A 16,699-nucleotide genomic window follows, 5' to 3' on the forward strand; every position below is an offset into this window, starting at 1 on the left:
CAGCACCTCGGCGTGCGCCAGCTCCTCCGCCGGCCCGGCCGGGCCCAGCCCCGCGCCCCGGGCGCACCTGCGGGGGGAGGTCGCAGAGCAGCGGGTCCTGCAGCAGCCGCGCCAGCGCCGCCTGGAACAGCTCCAGCACCTCGGCGTGCGCCAGCTCCTCCGCCGGCTCCTCCGCCGGCTGCTCGGCCGCCATCGCCGGAAGGGGCGGGCGGCGCGGCGGAACCGGCGATGCTGCTCTTCTGCCCGGCCTGCGGGAACGTGCTGGTGGCCGAGGAGGGGCCGCGCTGCCACCGCTTCGCCTGCACCACCTGTCCCTACGTGCGCAACGTCACGCGGAAGGTACCGGGGGGCGCGGGGGCGGCTCAGGGCGGGGGCCCGGGGCCCGGTGAGCGCTGCCCGGGGCCCCCGTGCCCGCTGAGGGCTCCCGGTGCCGCTCCCGCAGGTGACGAGCAGGAAGTACCCGCGGCTGAAGGAGGTGGACGATGTGCTGGGCGGCGCCGCGGCCTGGGAGAACGTGGACTCCACGGCAGGTAGGGCCGGGCCGCGGGGCCGCGGGGGCTCGCTCTGCCCCGCCGGCCCCTCACGGCGTTGTCCCCGCAGAGCCGTGCCCCAAGTGCGAGCACCCCCGCGCCTACTTCATGCAGATCCAGACGCGCTCGGCCGACGAGCCCATGACCACCTTCTACAAGTGCTGCAACCCGCAGTGCGGGCACCGCTGGCGGGACTGAGGGGCCGCGGGGAGCGGGGCCGCGGCTCCCGCAATAAACCAGGCTCTGCCGGCAAACCAGCGGCTGCTGAGTGGTTCCTTTGGGGCTCCTGCAATAAACCAGGCTCTGCCGGCAAACCAGCGGCTGCTGAGTGGTTCCTTTGGGCCTGGCAGGGATGGGGAACGGGCTCCAGCCCGGAGCTGCGGCCCCGGGCAGGGCAGGGGGGACAAAGCCGTGCTGGAAACAGACGGGCCTGGCGGTGACCGAGCTGAAGCCCGGTGAGGAAAGCCCAGCCCCGGGGCAGCTGCTGTGCCACGGCACAGAAGGCAAAGCAGAGGTGAAGCGTTGACACTGTGGCCTTAAACAGAGCCAAAAATGAGAAAAAGAGGCCTTTGCTGTGACCTGTGAAAAGCCTGTCACTTAAGGCACAAACTACAAACTATACACTGCAAGCAATAACTGATAAAAGGAGATGTACTGCAAGTAGGATCAGGTATTACTTGTGTTTTAACACCAAGCTTTATTCTCAGTTTAAATACATTCAGAAGTAAAAAGGATAAATAATTTAATAAAAACATGACGGAGCACAAATTGTAACATTTAATCTGCATGAGCACTCTCTCCCACAGGCTAAGCCAATTTCAAATGATCAGCTTTACCCTTTCTATACAGGGATAATCTGCACCCATTTATTCCAGTTCATGTCGCAGGGGAAGACTCTCCCCAGCCTGAGAGTACAATCTATTGTAGGCTCATAGTAGATGGTTGGGCTTTCACTCAGTTTGGGATTCTGTAGTTGTTCTTCCACAGTTGGCTGAGAAAAGAGTGACACTGGGGATGGCTTTTTCATGTAGAATCGTCTGATGCAACCGAGACTTTCCAGACCCTGCAAAAACATTCACGTATTTCAATTTGGGCACTTGCAAAAAAAAAAAAATAAATATATATATATATAAAAAAGCTGTGAATGTTGCTCTATCTACAGTGTTCTCAGAAATTTATACAAAAAGTAGCTTCACTTGAGCCCCTGAGGAGCCCCTGGTTACACACAAAGCTAAAAAGGATAAACAGCTTAACAAAAACACGCAAGCTCCGGCTATAGGTGGATGTATTTAGCTACGTTCAAGCACAGTGATTGATACATGGTTACTGACACAGAGCGTGCTCAGCAAAAGATGTCAACATTTAGGACCAGTTACAAAAAATCTTAAGGCTGCTCTAGATGTCAATCCCAGACTTCTGTGCCAGTCTGTATTAATGGTTAATAGGTGTATGACAAACTCTGTCCATGGTTTCAAAACCAGTTCTTAGTGAATTCATTGGCACAGAATTTAGATTGATCCACTCTGTAAAATGCAGAGGTAATTAACTGCTTGATTTTGTGGGTTTGAATTCACATTTCCCAGGAATCCACACCGGAACACCCAGAACAGGAGTGGCAACACTCCCAGCTGGCACTGTCACCACGGGGTACAAGCCCTGGGGAAGAAGTGGCACATGGACACTGGAAAATGGATTTCCAGTTAGCAGGGAAGTCATGCCTTTGGGAAGGGTCTGCTTAAGATTCTGAATATTTACAGGAAAAAAAAATAGAAATTGAAGTTCCATGTCCAAAGTAGCAGTGGTGGCAACTGAATGTCAAAATGTGGGAACAAAATTATAAGAAACTTAAAATTTTCATGCCATCTTTTGTTTGACAATTAAGGACCCGTAGGCAGGTCAGAAGGTCAGATTTACACATTATCTAGCACAGACACGTTTCAGTTTGATTCTCATGGAAAATTACCTATCTAGAAGGTATGTAAGAAAAAAAAAATTAAAAATACTTGGATTATCTGTGGTGATTGGGAGGAGGTTCCTTCCAACCCAAACTATTCCATGATCCTGTGATACCACTGCATTAAACAGCCAACCTAGTGTTTCATGTTGACAAGCCCCCTACCCAGACTTTCACCTCCCTGTACATACATTTCAGAAGCAATCTCAAACTGTAAAATCAGTGCCAACACGGGTAAATCAGCCTTCCCTCCTCCCTCACTGCGAGCAGTGCCTCGCTGTGCCTGTGGATAATTTACACCCAAGGGAGCAGCAGGTTGTTCTCCATTTCCCTGGGGCTGCAGCGCTGTCCCTGCTGTACCTGCAGGATGTCCAGCACAGCCACGGGCTGCAGGACACCGCTGTAGTGCTGCAGCAGCCCGGCCTGCGTCACTCCCGGCTTGGTCATCACGTGGTAGAGCACGGCCTCCATCATCCCCTTGCACACCGGCTTGTTCAGCCTCCCATCCACGGTCCTCCACGGCCTCCCGATGAAGCAAACGTCCTCACAGGCCCTGCCAAAGACACTTCAAACTCAGCTGGCAGCAATTCTCTGGGACAGGCTCCTCATCATTGCAATTGCTGCCTAACACGGGTTCTCCCCACATCCATTTTAATCCTGTGGCTGCTCTGAGCGAGGGTTGGTGCTGCTTTACCAAATCTGCATTTTTCACTAGGGGTTCACCCCTTTTAGCACCAGCAGCTGCCTTGGGTCTCGATGAGCAGGGAAGCTTTGCTCCAATATCCTCCAAAAGTTATCCAAGACATGCACCATGCAGCACCAGTGCTCTGATGGGAAGAAAATTCCAAATTTTTAACATTTTGGTGCCCAAAAGACATTCCCTGTGTGGAAATTCACATTTCTCATACTGCAGTTTCTCCAGGCCTTTCCTGGGCACTGGAAGCTGGCACTGGGCTTACTTGAGCAGTAAAATCAGTTTTGGTCCTCTGATATTTGGAGCTCGTTGGTTTTTGGGTAAAAATATCTATCAGAGACATTTTTTTCAGCATGCACAGGAGCACAATGAACATTAACAGGAACAATGGAGTGAGGTTTCTCCATCATCAATGCTCACTGCTCATCAGAGCACAAAACTGAGGTTTCCAAACCACTGCTTCCAGTATTCTTTAGGCAGTGCCAAGTGTTTGGTATTCTGCAGACATCTCTTACTCACCGGTCCCTGGCTGCCTGGGAGACATCTGTCATGGAGCTTCCTGGAAAGAAAAGGACACATATTTTCTAATTAACTCCAACTCCTTATCTAATGGAAGGAGAGTTAAAGGTGGCCAAGCTGTGAAGTGCAAGAGCTTGCTAAGGAAACCACAGCAGCAAACTACTCCACGTGCTGCTCTCAGTTTTGGGGAGCTCTGAGCTGCCCCTCTGCCCTGCCTGCAGCACACTCTTCCCACACCTCCTCCCAAACCACATCTCTTCACTCAACCCAGCTTTTTGTGGCTCCTTTCCCCAGTCCCAGCAGGTTTCACTCCTAGAAGTCTGGATGAACCATGGGGATTGTATGGGCTTCACAGAGAGCTGTGCAGGGTCTCAGCCTGGAGCTCTCCCAGGGGTCTGGGTAACCTAAAGCTCCTGGAAATCAGAGGGAAGCTGGGCAGAACTCCAAGGAGCTGGACATGTGAATGCAAACTCACGATTCTAGCAGGGCTCAGTTTCAAAGCAAAGGCTGTCTCTGCAACTCCCATTACATTATGTCATGGGTTTTAATTAGACAATTACTTAATGAGGTATTCCTACCACACCCAGAGGGTAACAGCTTTGGCTTAAGCACATGTAAACATTCACTGGCCAGTGGGAACTCTGTGTTTGATAACAGAACTCCTGTTTTTCCCCTCTTATGCTACAAACAAGTCAAGCATGTTAAATCCAGGAGAGTACTTCAGTAGTTTAATTTAAGAACTGCTGAGGTCTCTGCTGTTTAGACAGCCTCGAGTGCATTTCCTGCAGGAAGGCTCCAGTTAAACAATCCCAAACTGTGGGATGTTAGGGATCACTCTCTGGACCTGGGTACTGGCAGGGCTTGGCAAGGTACCACAGGAGCAGTGAGCTTGTGGTTCAGTCTGAGACTAGAGCTCATAAAAACCAAACCAAAATGAAATCCCCCACAAACTACTAAATGTAAAGCCTGGCAAGAACTACTAGCAATTAGAAAACTGGCAGCAAAAAGGAAAGGAAAATGAAGTCCAATTGGGTTACAAATGAGGCTGTTAATCTCACTGGCATGTGCTGCTTCCTGGTGAGTGGTTTAATGAGTTTAGGACTTTTAGCCATGGACATTCCAGCTAAATGCACACCAGCAGTGCTGTGTTTTCTAGGCTTAGAGATGCCTGACCTTTGGACTCAAGCCAGAGATGAGAAACTTCAGATCCAAATTATTCTGGAAAAGGTTAAGACATGGAAACAAGTTTCTAAGGAAAACATACGTCTGGACTAGGCATTCCAGCAAAAGGCACAGGAAAGATTATGTGATGTATTTGAAAACTCTGAGACCTTCCAGATGAATTAGTGTTATGCCAATTTATCTGTGAGAGAAGACAATCTCTCTGGTACAGCTGAATAAAGAATCTAGGATTTGCTTATAAAGTGGAGCTACTGGTTTGGGATCAACTGCTGATGAGCTGGTTTGCATTTCAGGGATGCACAGGACTCTCCATACCTTTAGAGACTCCTGGGTTCTCCTGGAAGTAGGAAAGAGCATCATCCTGCTCACTGGCTGATTGCTCTGGGATAGGGATCTGCTTGCTGTGCTCAGTGCTGAGCTTATCGTTCTCTACTTCCAGCTCTTTGTCCTCAGAATGAGATTTATCTTGTTCCTTGTAAGTGTCCACATCCACAGGCTCTGCAGCAGGCTCTGGGAGTTCAGCTGGGGGCTCTTCCTGCCCTCCCAGGGAGCCTCCTCCTGGAGCTTCTTCACCCCCAGTAACAGCTTCTGTCCTTGGGACAGGCTCAGAAACAGCTGCATCCAAGTTCCTGCCATGGGCACCGGCCAGAGCAGGCTGTGCACCCTGGCAGAGGTGACCATCGCCCTGGGGGACATCAATCTTACACCTCTTCCTCGGGGGCTCCTCATCACTGGCACACTGTGTGTCTTTTCCCAGCTGCTCCTCCTCTCCCAGACATTCCTGTCCTTTCCCTGGCTCCGAGGGCAGGTGTTCCTGTGGCACATCTGGGAGAGCAGTGTCTGCCCCTGGCTGCTCAGCATCCTCTGCTTTGCTCTTCAGGCACACCGAGCGTAGCAGCCAGGGCTTGGCAAACACGATTGCCACCAGTCTGACAGTGTGGCCTCCTACTTCTAAAACCTGCTGCATTTCAATGAGGTCCTGCAAAAAACAAAAAACTCCACAACAAATTGTCTCAGGAGCTTTCACTGACAAATGTCACTTTAACCCGGTGTCATGGAATTGTCATGATTTACATGGGAGGGGCGAGAGTTTAGTAGAATATTCAGTTTTGTCCCCAGCTGCACTGAAGTTGAAAAGATGTTTTACCCCTTAAAGCTTCCTGAAATTACAGCATGAGATGTTTTTCTTCAGCCTAAAGTAAGCTAAAAATATAACTGGGAACAAGTACTTTGCTTCCAAAGGTTGATGTTAGCACCTCTAGGTTTCTGAAACAGTCCATTTCTGTCTTTGATTAAGTGCTGCTTTAATTTTTGGCCTTCCTAACTTTGAGGCAAGATTGCTTTCAGGTGTGGTGTGTGATCTCCTGCCTAACATAAATAACTCTGCTCAATTTATAGTTGCTTCTGACAGCCTGGAAGCTCGTCCTGTTCAAGGGGAATACTAAGCATGGAAACATTAATGTATGGAAAGCAGCTGTAAACCCACCTGAATGTACTGCTCCAAGATCCTGCTGCGTTCAGCTTCCACCTGTTCATAGCTGCAGAAACATTTGCTCAGCTCAGCTTTGCAAATCCCAAAGTGGGAAGTGGCCTCTATGGCCTTCCTGATCTCCAGAGCAGCTGCCACGTCCCCAGGGCTGTACCCATAACGCTCTGTACACACATGGAGAAACTTCTCCACCTCATAGTTTTCTTCCTGGATTTTTATCAGCCTGGTGAAAGTTTCAGGGAGGCAGGAGATGCCCACAGCCATGTGATCCAGCAGGGAGGGCACTGCAAAGCAAATAAACCATGGGAGTTTAAGCTGTGAAGCAGCAGTTACTGTGCAACACACTGCAGGAAGACAGGTTAGAGGTGTTCTACAGCAATTAGAAACAGAACTCAGCTTTCCCTCTTCATTGCTGCAGTTTCCTTTTCTCTTTCTGCTTTGTCTATCTGTCTGAAAAGACCTGTAAAGAGAAGCAAACTGGTTTACAAGGGCTCACCCTCTCAGCAAAGTGAATTATGGCTGGAAGGCAGTGAGCACCTAGTGGTGTTCTCTCTAACACTGGGTCAGCTCAGCTCTGAGTTCATGAGGGAATCCTCTCCTTTTTTCTTGAAGAAGGTCAAGTGAAAATTCTAGGGCAAGGAAATGATGTAGAGGACACTTTTAATCAAAAAGTCCAGAGCAGAAAGCTGTTGGCCAGATACAGTTTGAACTACCACTTGACAATGCTTTAGACAGTGAGTTCAGCAAAGCATCTCTGTGTTCAGTGTCAGGTGCAGCACTGCCCCAAAGTGCCCCCCCTGCACAGAGTACCCACAACTGAAGCCATGTAACCCCTATCCCAGTCCTGCCTGGTGAGGGTGCAGCTCTGGCACTGCTCTTCTGCTCCCTTCCCTTTTCCCTGCAGGCCTCTGGAACTTTCAGGGCAGCTGCCAAGGAAAAATGGGCTCAGCTGTAATGAGCAGTCAGCTCAGCACAGCTGGAGGGCACGAGAGGCAGCAGAGACAGGAGAAAGAATTTCTGTTTTACCTCTGTCACAACAGCAATGGAAATGGGCAAGGGCAGCACCAGGCCATTTCAGCTGAAGAGCTCAAGGCTCTTGGATGCAAATGAATACATTTGCATTACAGCTGAAAACAAGAGCTCTTTAAGAAGGGGCTCTGCTGGTGAACTGCACACAGTCAAGCTCTATCATAAAAATGTTTAAATTACTGAGGTAAGAGGACAGATATTGGACACCACTATTTTAGCACTTGCATGCATGAGACAAGTTAAATGAGAATTTCCATTCAAGGAGCTCTGAAAGATTTTCTTTTCTCTTTACAGAAGAGAAAGCCTGTGTGACATCATATGGTATTTTAAGTTGTTGAAGGGACTCAAAAATCTCCTGGAGAGGGGTAACAGGGCAGAGGACAGACTGCAGTAACAGTTTAACACAACATGAAACAGAGACAAAGCCCTGTTACTGACAAAAGCCTAAGTCTGCCATCTGTTTTAAATCAAGAGAGAAAGCCTCACAAACTTGATGTGTAATGGAAACAGAATGTTCCTGTTAGGGGGCTTTGTTTAAATCAATTCCTCAGCAGGTGAGTTCACCATCTCTCCTGCTCCAAGCCACTTCTAGGTCAAACAGAACTAACCTGGAGAGCTGAGCCTTCCTGGGATGGGGGTACATCTGAGCCTGACCTTCACCTGGCAGGAGTTGACCACGATGTTGTCACTGGGGCTCAGGTTGCGTGTGCTGACAATGCCAGGGGAGTAATAACCTCTCATCAGTAAATAATTGGTGTGAGAGGCTTGGCGAGGTTTCACTTCGATTCTGCGTTTGCCTCCAGAGCTGTCATCCAAGTCATCATCGTCATCATCGTCATCCTCAAGTCCTTCTTTTCCCAAGCTACAGCAAACACAGGAGGTTGGATTTGTTGGGTTTTTTCCCAAAAGAAGAAAGTGATTCATGACACTGAGCAGAGCAAGGACACGGCGCTCCTGCACTCTGGGCTTCAGTCCTGGAGAGCTGGGGCAGTGTCCACACCAGGCTGATTTACAGCATTGAGAACAAGAACTACAGAAAAGGAAACACACTAAAGCTCCCTGGGAAAGGAAACTCCCACTTTTTTTGCAAATGTGTTGAACTGAACCCAAAATATCTCAGCTTCCAGTGCTGAAGCTCTTTGGTTCAGCAGATGCTTCATCTTGAGGGAACATCTGTGAGACATGAGAGCACAAGGGATGCTGCAGGATGGGGCAGACTGTTTACTTTTCAGGTGAAAAGGAGGAGAGACACTTACAGATTTCAGTTACTTTAAAAAATAATAATTAAAAAACCACCAAAAACCAAACTGCAGACATCCTCCAAGTCAAGGAAAGAACAGAAGTAGCAGCCAGGATGGATTCCCAGACACAAACTTAGTCACACCAACACTATTCCAGGACATGGTAAAAGCCATTATGTATAAAGCTGAAGGCTCTGAACAACCTGATCTAACTCTGAAGTTGCCTCTGTTTTAAGCAGGTTATGTTAGGGACAATGAAAGGTTACTTCCAATCATTTCTAAAATGAGATAGACCTTAAGTACCTTATTTTAAAACACACTTAAAATCGAAAGGGAACACATTATTTAGAATAAATAGAGAGTGCACAACTCAAGATGCCCCTACTCAGCAATGGGACCAGTCCAGGGCTCAGTGGATTTTTGTTAATAACCTGGCTGATAAAACAGCTCATTCAGCTTGTACAGGATCACCCAGCTGAGGACACTGCAAGTATATGAGAAGCTGGGATTTGTATTCAGAATATCTCCAGCACACTGGAGAATCAGCCTGGAAAAGAGCAGGGAGTAATTCCCTATGACAAATGCATGTTATTTATGTTACAGTACTCTGCATCTGTCCCTCCACACAGAGAGGGAACAATTAACCAGATAAAGGAAAAGCAGCTTGTTAGGTGAGTCACAGGAGTTATAAGCTGTGCATGGATCACTGCACTGGGGAGTTTTGGCTGCTATTTTTTTGGCAAGGCCACGGCCCTTCAGAATCCTGGGATGCATTAGCAGGTGTTTCACCTATATAACAAGATGGAATTGGCACAGAGCTGCCAGCAAGAGCATGGCATTTGTTTTTTGACATCACAATTCAGTGCAGAAGAAAATAATGAGAAAGACAGAGAACTGGGTAACGTGAATAAAGTGAAGGAACTGAAGCTGCTCATTTTAAAGAACAGCACACTATTGGAGAGGGACCACAATAACAATCCTCAAGTAGGTACTAAACTGCTCTAAAGAGAAAGAGAACAAAGTGTTTTCCATGTGTATTCACAATAGGAAGCAGCAGGTCAAATTACTAAGAGATTGTAGCTGCACTTTTAAGAAAGCACATAATGACTGTAAGGAAAAGGGCTCCCAGGCTCCCACTGCCTGGGGACAGTTTCAGTTCATGCCATTGCTGCAGGCTTACAGGAAAATGAAATCCAAGAGGAGACTTGTGCACAGAAGCACTGCTGTGGTGAGAGGCTCCACTGATAAAGCTGAAACCTCGTTACCAACCCTCTCAGTCTGTGACATGCCAAGGCACAACGCTGATGAAAATGCTCCTGTAGCAGCCAGTGCTCTCCTTTCCATGTCAGCTCTGATGGCACTGAAGTGCCAAGCAATTGAAATGTCACATGTGAAGGCAGACACAGCCCAGGGTTATAATGACAGCCACTAACTTAAGTGCCATTAAGCCTCCTCAGAAATAAAAATCTAAACAATAGCACAGTAAAAACGCCACAGTGCAGTGCAACAAATGCTAATTCATGTCCAATTTCATCTAAGTTATCCCCAAACTGTATTATCTAATGCAAATAACGGCATTTACCTTTTTATCACTTCATTTTCCACCATAGAGCTGTCCACCACAATGATCTGCTCTGGGATTCTCACATTCACAGCCACCAGTCCCAGGGAGAACAGGGAAAGCATGGCCACACACTGGCCACCAGGGCCATCCATGGGAAATGCCACCATGTCTTCTGATGATGCATTTTCTTCATCTTTAAATGTGAAGTTGTGTGGCTGGTCTGATCTTTCAGCATCCTTGAGCTTCTCCAGGAACTGGAAGGACTCTGTACAAATGGTACTGGGGAAGCGCCATGTGAAAACCCTGCACAAAACCACAAAGAAACACAAATCCTTCAAAATCTGCTCTGAGTTTTACAATGATGGTAGTGCAAAGGAGCCAAACAATTGCAGTTTCATGCTAGAGCTGGTGACCAAGCACCTTACACACCTGCTTTCACTCTTTTACTTTTTCACTAGTTCTTTTACTATTTCCAGAACATTAGGTGTTTATGTACTGTGTAAAGGTCAGGTAGCATACAGCAAATAAAAAGCAAAGGTATCATCTGCTGCTTCACAGGAATGCTAAAGAAATCTTCCCACCACGTTACAACTGTGGTGCTGCATCTCCTCCCCTCTCCATGTGTCTCTGGAGTCCTGCCCAGCTCTTGGCTCTATTCCCTCAGTGCCCTGATTGCTCCCCACCTAAGGACTGACTGATGTCAGCTCCACCTTCACCTTCCTCTGCAGCCTCAGCTGAAGGTTCCTCGCTCCAGACACTTCTCGTGTGTTGTCACCTCCATGCCACGCTGGGGTAGACGTTTTCCTTTGCTCCAAGCCCAGCAGTGTCCCCCTGCCACCCACCTGTAGTAGCTCTGGGACAGCTGGTAGGACATGGGTGCGAAGGGCAGGGCACGGCTCTTCTTGGGCCCCAGCGTGTGGTTGACCCTGCGCCGGTTCACCAGGCTCCTGCTCTGGCACTCCAGGAAAGCCTTCACCAGGATGTCATCCCGGTACTCCCGGTACAGCCGGAACGTCTGCAAGACACCCCCAGTGACAGCTCTGCATCATCCAGCTCACAGACACTCAATGGGTGGGAAGCAACAAGCCAGAAGGAAAATTATCCTTATAAGTTCCTTTTATGGCCTTTCAGACTTGCCATGGTAAATGCCAATTAAATTAATTAAATACTACACAACACTTGATACTCAAAATGGGATTGGGCTCCCACTGGAATTATAGATGTGAAAAATGTTCCTCTGCCACACATTTTGGTAAATTCTTCCCCTCATTTCAGCAGAAACACTTGGCTCTGTGGGCTTGGCAACCCAGGTTCCACTCTTGTTTATGAGATGTTAAACTCCCTTTGAACTTTGACCTTACTTAAGCACTTGACTGATTGATGATCTCTTTTTGTAGTCCCCAAGGCTGAAGGAGAGGCCCCCCCAACACCAGTGTCAACTGGGTATTAGAATTCTTTTTGGGATATCTCCTCCAGAACATTCCAGCTGCTCAGGTGGGCACTAAAGCATGGTACAGCCTGACCCACTGGAAGTGATGTGGAGCTTATTTCATATGGTTTTAGGGGATTGTTTCAACCTCACATCTTGCACTCTCATCCTCAGAGAGAAAACAAACTGAAGATCTTCCTACAATATATAATTTCCTAAAAGCAGAATACTCCTCACATAATGGGTACAAATCCAAGTTTCTGGGTTTCTTTTCTCCCATTTGAAAAATGAATGTGCCAAGGGAGGGAGGAGAAACTTTAGGGTTGTATGACCACATGTGGATGTGGCACTTGGGGACATGGTTTAGTGGTGGCCTTGGCAGTGCTGGGCTGATGGTTGCACTTGATGATCTTAAAGGTCTTTTCCAACCTAAACAATTCCAGGATTCTATGAGCAGTGAAGTTTGGTCCAGAAACTTGCCTGAAACATACCTGAAATGACTGGCAAGATTCCATCTGGTGATCTGAGAGTGCCAGTGTGCTCTGAATCAGATTCTGCAGCACCAGAAAATGAATATCATAAATACTGAAAGAAAAAAGAAAGAAGAGAAAAACATTTATTCCTGGTGATTTTTGAATATGAGGTACTTATTAAACCAGCACAAAAATATACAAACTCCATCACCTGCTTCTGAAATAGAAGCATAGAGGCACGAGATCCTACAGCTCATTCATGTAAAGGAATCTGTTTAAAAGATTCTGTTAAAATCTGTTAAAAGGTTTCTCTCACCTTCCACCCTGAATTTTTGGATCAGTCCAGATAATCTGACACAAAGCTTCCCTGATAACATCTCCTCCTCTTAAGATACAACACCCATACAGAAAATGTACACTGTTGTCCCAGTGATAAAATAATTTTGAGGTCATCTCTGTTATCATTTTATCTACCCTGCAGTCTGCTCAAAGTATTTTTCTGTTAATAAATTTATACACTGCAACAAACAGATGAAAACACTGAATTAGGACACTCTTTATATGACTCCCACAGATGGGAAGGGCTGATGTGGCCTGGGTTCTAATGAGGAAAGTGGTGCTACTGCTACTCACCTGCTCAGATTATCCTCTTTTGTGCTTTGATTTGTGTCTTCTCCAATTGCCAGCACTCGAAATCTAGTTTAGGGAAGGGAGAGGAGAACATTAGAACCAGATTTTCTGTGATTTTCTGTTATTTTGCATCAGCCATGAAGCCCAGAGGCTGATGAGCACAACTGCTAATGAGGCAAGTGCTGGGCCAGCCCAGGGGACTGTCTGCTCCAGCAGCCCTCAGCACAAGGGTCAGACAGGAAAAGAACTGGCCAGATCCATCTCCACTCAAATACCTGTTGACAAGGAGATAAAACAATGGACAGGAGATGGTTTCAGCACTGAAAGGATTTGTCATTTTATGGAGGTTTTGGACTTCCAATTACTGCCAGCAGCACTTTTGCTGTAATGCACAGCTCTTCCTAAAATAAGAAAAACTACAAAGGTGCTAAATTTATTATCATAAAATGATCTGAGACACAATTCTTCCATGCTGCTCTTCAAGTGTTAATCATCATGAAAAAGCTTAACAACCTGGAGCTGGAGAATTCTGTACAAGGCTGAGTGCTCTTCCTTATCAATGCTTTTAGCAGCACTGACATGATTCAGCTAAGCAACCAGCTACAATTTGTGATATAAAATAGGGCTAGTTAGTCTGGAAAATGTTAGATTTCTATTGCAATGAGAAGTTACAACTGAGTAGTAACATCTCTAACACTAAGGCTGAGGACTTGACAATTTTGGAAAATCTGCTGTAGTGAATTTCTGGTTTAAAAGTCTTATTTAGCAATAAGAATGGTTTGAAATCAGCAAAATTGTGCAAATAACTGAGAATCACTTATATGTATTTAGGAAGAGTGGATATGAAAGAAACACTGCTGGTTGTATTTAGTAAAACTTCATTTCTTACTAAGGGTACAAGTACAGAGGGTCTAAATCATGCCCAGAGAAAACCCTGCTCTGAATTGCTGTCCCCTCTCACTGCCTCAGCCCATGTGTAGAGCCAAGAGCAGCATGATTGAAATACCTGGAAAAGAGCTCCTCCAGAGTGTCAGGAATCTCCAGTTTGGGATTCCTCAGGGTTGAGCTGAATTTCTCTTTCAGTCTTCCCACAAACTCTTTAAACTCCTTTGCACAAACCTTTGAAAAGAGGAGACAGAAATGTCATTAACCTCAATTTGTTAGAGTGGGAAAAACTGCTCTACTTTTAAAGTGTGCATGAAATCCTCGTAGCAATAGCTGAATTCTGAAGTCAGAAGCAGTAAAACAGGCAAGGCAAAGCAGGGAAAAGCTTGTGCAGTTTGTGTTTGCTGATTCAGTGAACAGTTGCAGGTTCCATCTGTAATCAGCTCACAGCTACAAGCCAAGCACCATGAACATATGTTCTAAGACAATTTCCTGAATTAACAGCAAGATCTCTTGCTAGAGCTATGTTTAAGCTTCTGCTCAAGCCCTGCAGGCTTTTCCATGTTCTCCATGAAGTCTGTTTGCACAATCATGGCTTGGAGAACACCTGTTACATCAGAGGAATGTTCTCTGGAAACAAGTTTTTACTTCCTTCCAAAGCCAGACTCTGGGGATGGGATCACACATTTATTTCAGTGATGTCTCATCAATGAACAACTGCTCTTCCTTTAAGCAATATGAATCTAACAACAGAACTGATGGGCTTTTCTGACAATGGTAGGAATTGCCATTCCTGGGTAAAAATGAAAATGGAATTGTTTGCACTAAAAGTGTAAACAACTTTTCAATTTGAAATTATGGTTCATTAAAATGGAGAAAAAAAGAAATAAAATCTTTTGGTTGCTCAAATCAAGTATTATAAAATTTGTTTGTGTTCCTGCACTCATCCACAGAAGCTAAGGTGACATTTTAACACATAACTGGAATAAAAAATTAGAAATTACAGAGCAAACCCATTTTCTTGCTCAGATAACAATGTAGCTGAAAGGATAAAAAAAGTATCAGCAGACAGAGATGTTAGTCATGGGTGTTTATAAACAAGCACATTGAAAACACAATGGTTGTTGCACAGGGGGCTGTTTATGTGCCTTTGGAAAGCTGCCCTGTGTCCACTTTACTCCCAAACCAGCAATGATGCTGCATTTTTACTGTGATGCTATTTTAAAAATAGCTAAAGGTTCAAGGGAGAGAAAAGAGATGAAATCACAGCACAAGTGCTCAGTAATCCAAACAGCATAAAGTACTCTATGAATTTTTGGAATACTTCCCTCCTACCTGTGGATCTTCATAGTTATTTTCTCTATTCATGAAATCGTCAATGAGGTCTTTATCTTGGTAAACCTCAGCAAGGCAAACTCTGCAAGGGATACAATTGAAGGTGTGGCTCAGAGCTGAAATTTTCCCAGTTCAAAACAGATCTGACAGCAGCAGGTTGGAAACAAGATGGTATTTTCAAGTGACAGGAAACAAAAGAAATACGTAGGAGGACCGTGTCCCTTCAGGAGGATTTAGCTTAGATCTAGAACACAGAAAACTTCTTACTTGTAATTGAGGTAGGTCTGTGGGTTTCTGACAATGTAGCGGGCTCTCCGCCCCACGGAATGGGAGGTTTTATCCAGGGACTCCTCGAAGCTGGAGTGCATGAGGTCCCTCACCACCTGCCAGGGCACAAACGGCCCTTTCACCTGCGGGAGGAACAGAAGTGTCTGCGGTTCAAACTTGCTACGTGCACACACACATGCTGAGAGCAGGATGAAGCCCTGGCTGGTGAAATGTGTGTGCTCTGGGTGTGCTCAGCACCTTGGCATTGAGCACGTGGCTGGCAATCCTGCAGAGCATGAGCAGGCTGTCCTCCTGCACCGTCCAGGTCACGCGCAGCCGCGTCATCCTCAGCAGGGCGCTCTGGTCAGCCTTGTCATGGTAGCGCAGCCGTTTGTTTTTGTCTGCAGAATCCTCTTCTGACAAAGCCAGGGAAACAAAAAAAGACATTTATCTCAGCACTTCATATTCTGATGAACTCAGAGGCTAAGCACCCAAGAATGAGAGATGAGCAGGGAAAGAAGTTGCAGTCTAAAAGTGAAATGCAGCAGTACCTCTCCCAAGCATGAGAAAACAAACTTTAATTGTCAAACTGACAACCTAGAGCATCATTCCATGAGGAACCTTTAAGCCAGCAATCAAGAGCTGATCAGGGATTGCAGGGAGCTGCACTGGCACAGACTCCATGAGGATTCCTCCAGCCTGTGCAGCCGTGGCTCACACACAGCTCATGGGCACAACGTGCTGCTGCTTCTCCCCAGGACAGCTGAGCTTCCTCACTGACAGAGGCAACCCACAGCCATGGTCAAACTGCCCTGTCCCACACCCTCTTTTCCAAAGCAGCTTCCTGCAGGTCCAAGCAGAGTAAAGAATGCTGCTTTTTCCTGTCTCTTACCTTTCCTTTTCTTCTTTGTCTTCTTTCCAACATCTTTCTTAAGCCTCTTCCTCTTTTGGCTTTTTCCACCTCTCACTCGTTTAGTTCGATCTTGGGTTGGTTCTTTAGTTATTTGAATACATTCCTCTTTCTGGATAAGTGACTCTGATCCTACCTTTGCTTCTCCCAAAATATTAATTTTGTTACCTAAAATGACAAATATTTACAGCAGTGGAGCTTTATAGCAATGACATTCTACAATGTTAAGGTATAAAGGTCAAATGACAAAGTTCAGTAAATTAAAAGACAAATGTCCTCTCAGAATTGCTCTTTGTTAGTCTTGTCATTTCATGCCCCTTCTCAGCAGTTCACAGAATAAATTCCTACATTAATGAGGAATCATCAAGTAATTAAGTCTAGTTTACAGTGCACAAACACAAGGGAACAGAGCTGAGGTTTTACATTCAACCTGAAGCATTTTCTCCTCCTTAGCTCAAACATTAGGCTGGATAACAGTGCTAAAAAACATTGGTCCCTCTGGACATTCTGCAAACTGCACATCAGAAATTACAAAGCTAGAAATTATTGTTCTATAAGAAGTTATTTA

The 16,699-nt window shown here is 46.3% G+C and overlaps 3 protein-coding genes across 6 annotated transcripts in view; 1 reads left to right on the forward strand and 2 right to left on the reverse strand.

Moving 5' to 3' along the window:
• SNRNP25 (small nuclear ribonucleoprotein U11/U12 subunit 25) overlaps positions 1 to 302 on the reverse strand; it is a 2,898-nt gene extending 2,596 nt beyond the window's left edge. The window contains exon 1 of the mRNA XM_015642680.1: positions 68 to 302. Coding sequence (XP_015498166.1) covers positions 68 to 193 — 126 coding nt within the window. The 5' untranslated portion in view covers positions 194 to 302. The remainder of the gene's footprint in view (positions 1 to 67) is intronic.
• POLR3K (RNA polymerase III subunit K) lies at positions 204 to 847 on the forward strand. Its single transcript, XM_015642678.1, has 3 exons — positions 204 to 339; positions 443 to 530; positions 601 to 847. Exons 1-3 carry the CDS (start codon positions 229 to 231, stop codon positions 726 to 728), a joined length of 327 nt encoding a protein of 108 aa, XP_015498164.1. The 5' UTR covers positions 204 to 228; the 3' UTR covers positions 729 to 847.
• Positions 848 to 1,196: 349 nt separating this feature from the next.
• Positions 1,197 to 16,699, reverse strand: part of GTF3C1 (general transcription factor IIIC subunit 1) — a 37,647-nt gene continuing 22,144 nt past the window's right edge. For 3 of the 4 annotated variants that reach the window (XM_015642663.2, XM_033517941.1, XM_015642665.3), the window contains 15 exons: positions 16,114 to 16,299; positions 15,480 to 15,637; positions 15,222 to 15,364; positions 14,955 to 15,036; positions 13,741 to 13,853; positions 12,738 to 12,800; positions 12,123 to 12,216; positions 11,045 to 11,217; positions 10,221 to 10,505; positions 8,006 to 8,259; positions 6,366 to 6,652; positions 5,195 to 5,858; positions 3,698 to 3,737; positions 2,845 to 3,037; positions 1,197 to 1,593 (listed from right to left, as the gene is read on the reverse strand). In XM_015642663.2, the coding sequence (XP_015498149.1) occupies positions 1,372 to 1,593; positions 2,845 to 3,037; positions 3,698 to 3,737; positions 5,195 to 5,858; positions 6,366 to 6,652; positions 8,006 to 8,259; positions 10,221 to 10,505; positions 11,045 to 11,217; positions 12,123 to 12,216; positions 12,738 to 12,800; positions 13,741 to 13,853; positions 14,955 to 15,036; positions 15,222 to 15,364; positions 15,480 to 15,637; positions 16,114 to 16,299 (2,957 nt within the window). In that variant the 3' untranslated portion in view covers positions 1,197 to 1,371. The remainder of the gene's footprint in view (positions 1,594 to 2,844; positions 3,038 to 3,697; positions 3,738 to 5,194; positions 5,859 to 6,365; positions 6,653 to 8,005; positions 8,260 to 10,220; positions 10,506 to 11,044; positions 11,218 to 12,122; positions 12,217 to 12,737; positions 12,801 to 13,740; positions 13,854 to 14,954; positions 15,037 to 15,221; positions 15,365 to 15,479; positions 15,638 to 16,113; positions 16,300 to 16,699) is intronic. The other variant, XM_015642664.2, reaches the window with a different exon arrangement.

Source organism: Parus major, chromosome 14 (assembly GCF_001522545.3).
Source record: "Parus major isolate Abel chromosome 14, Parus_major1.1, whole genome shotgun sequence".
NCBI classification, from domain to species: Eukaryota; Metazoa; Chordata; class Aves; order Passeriformes; family Paridae; genus Parus; species Parus major.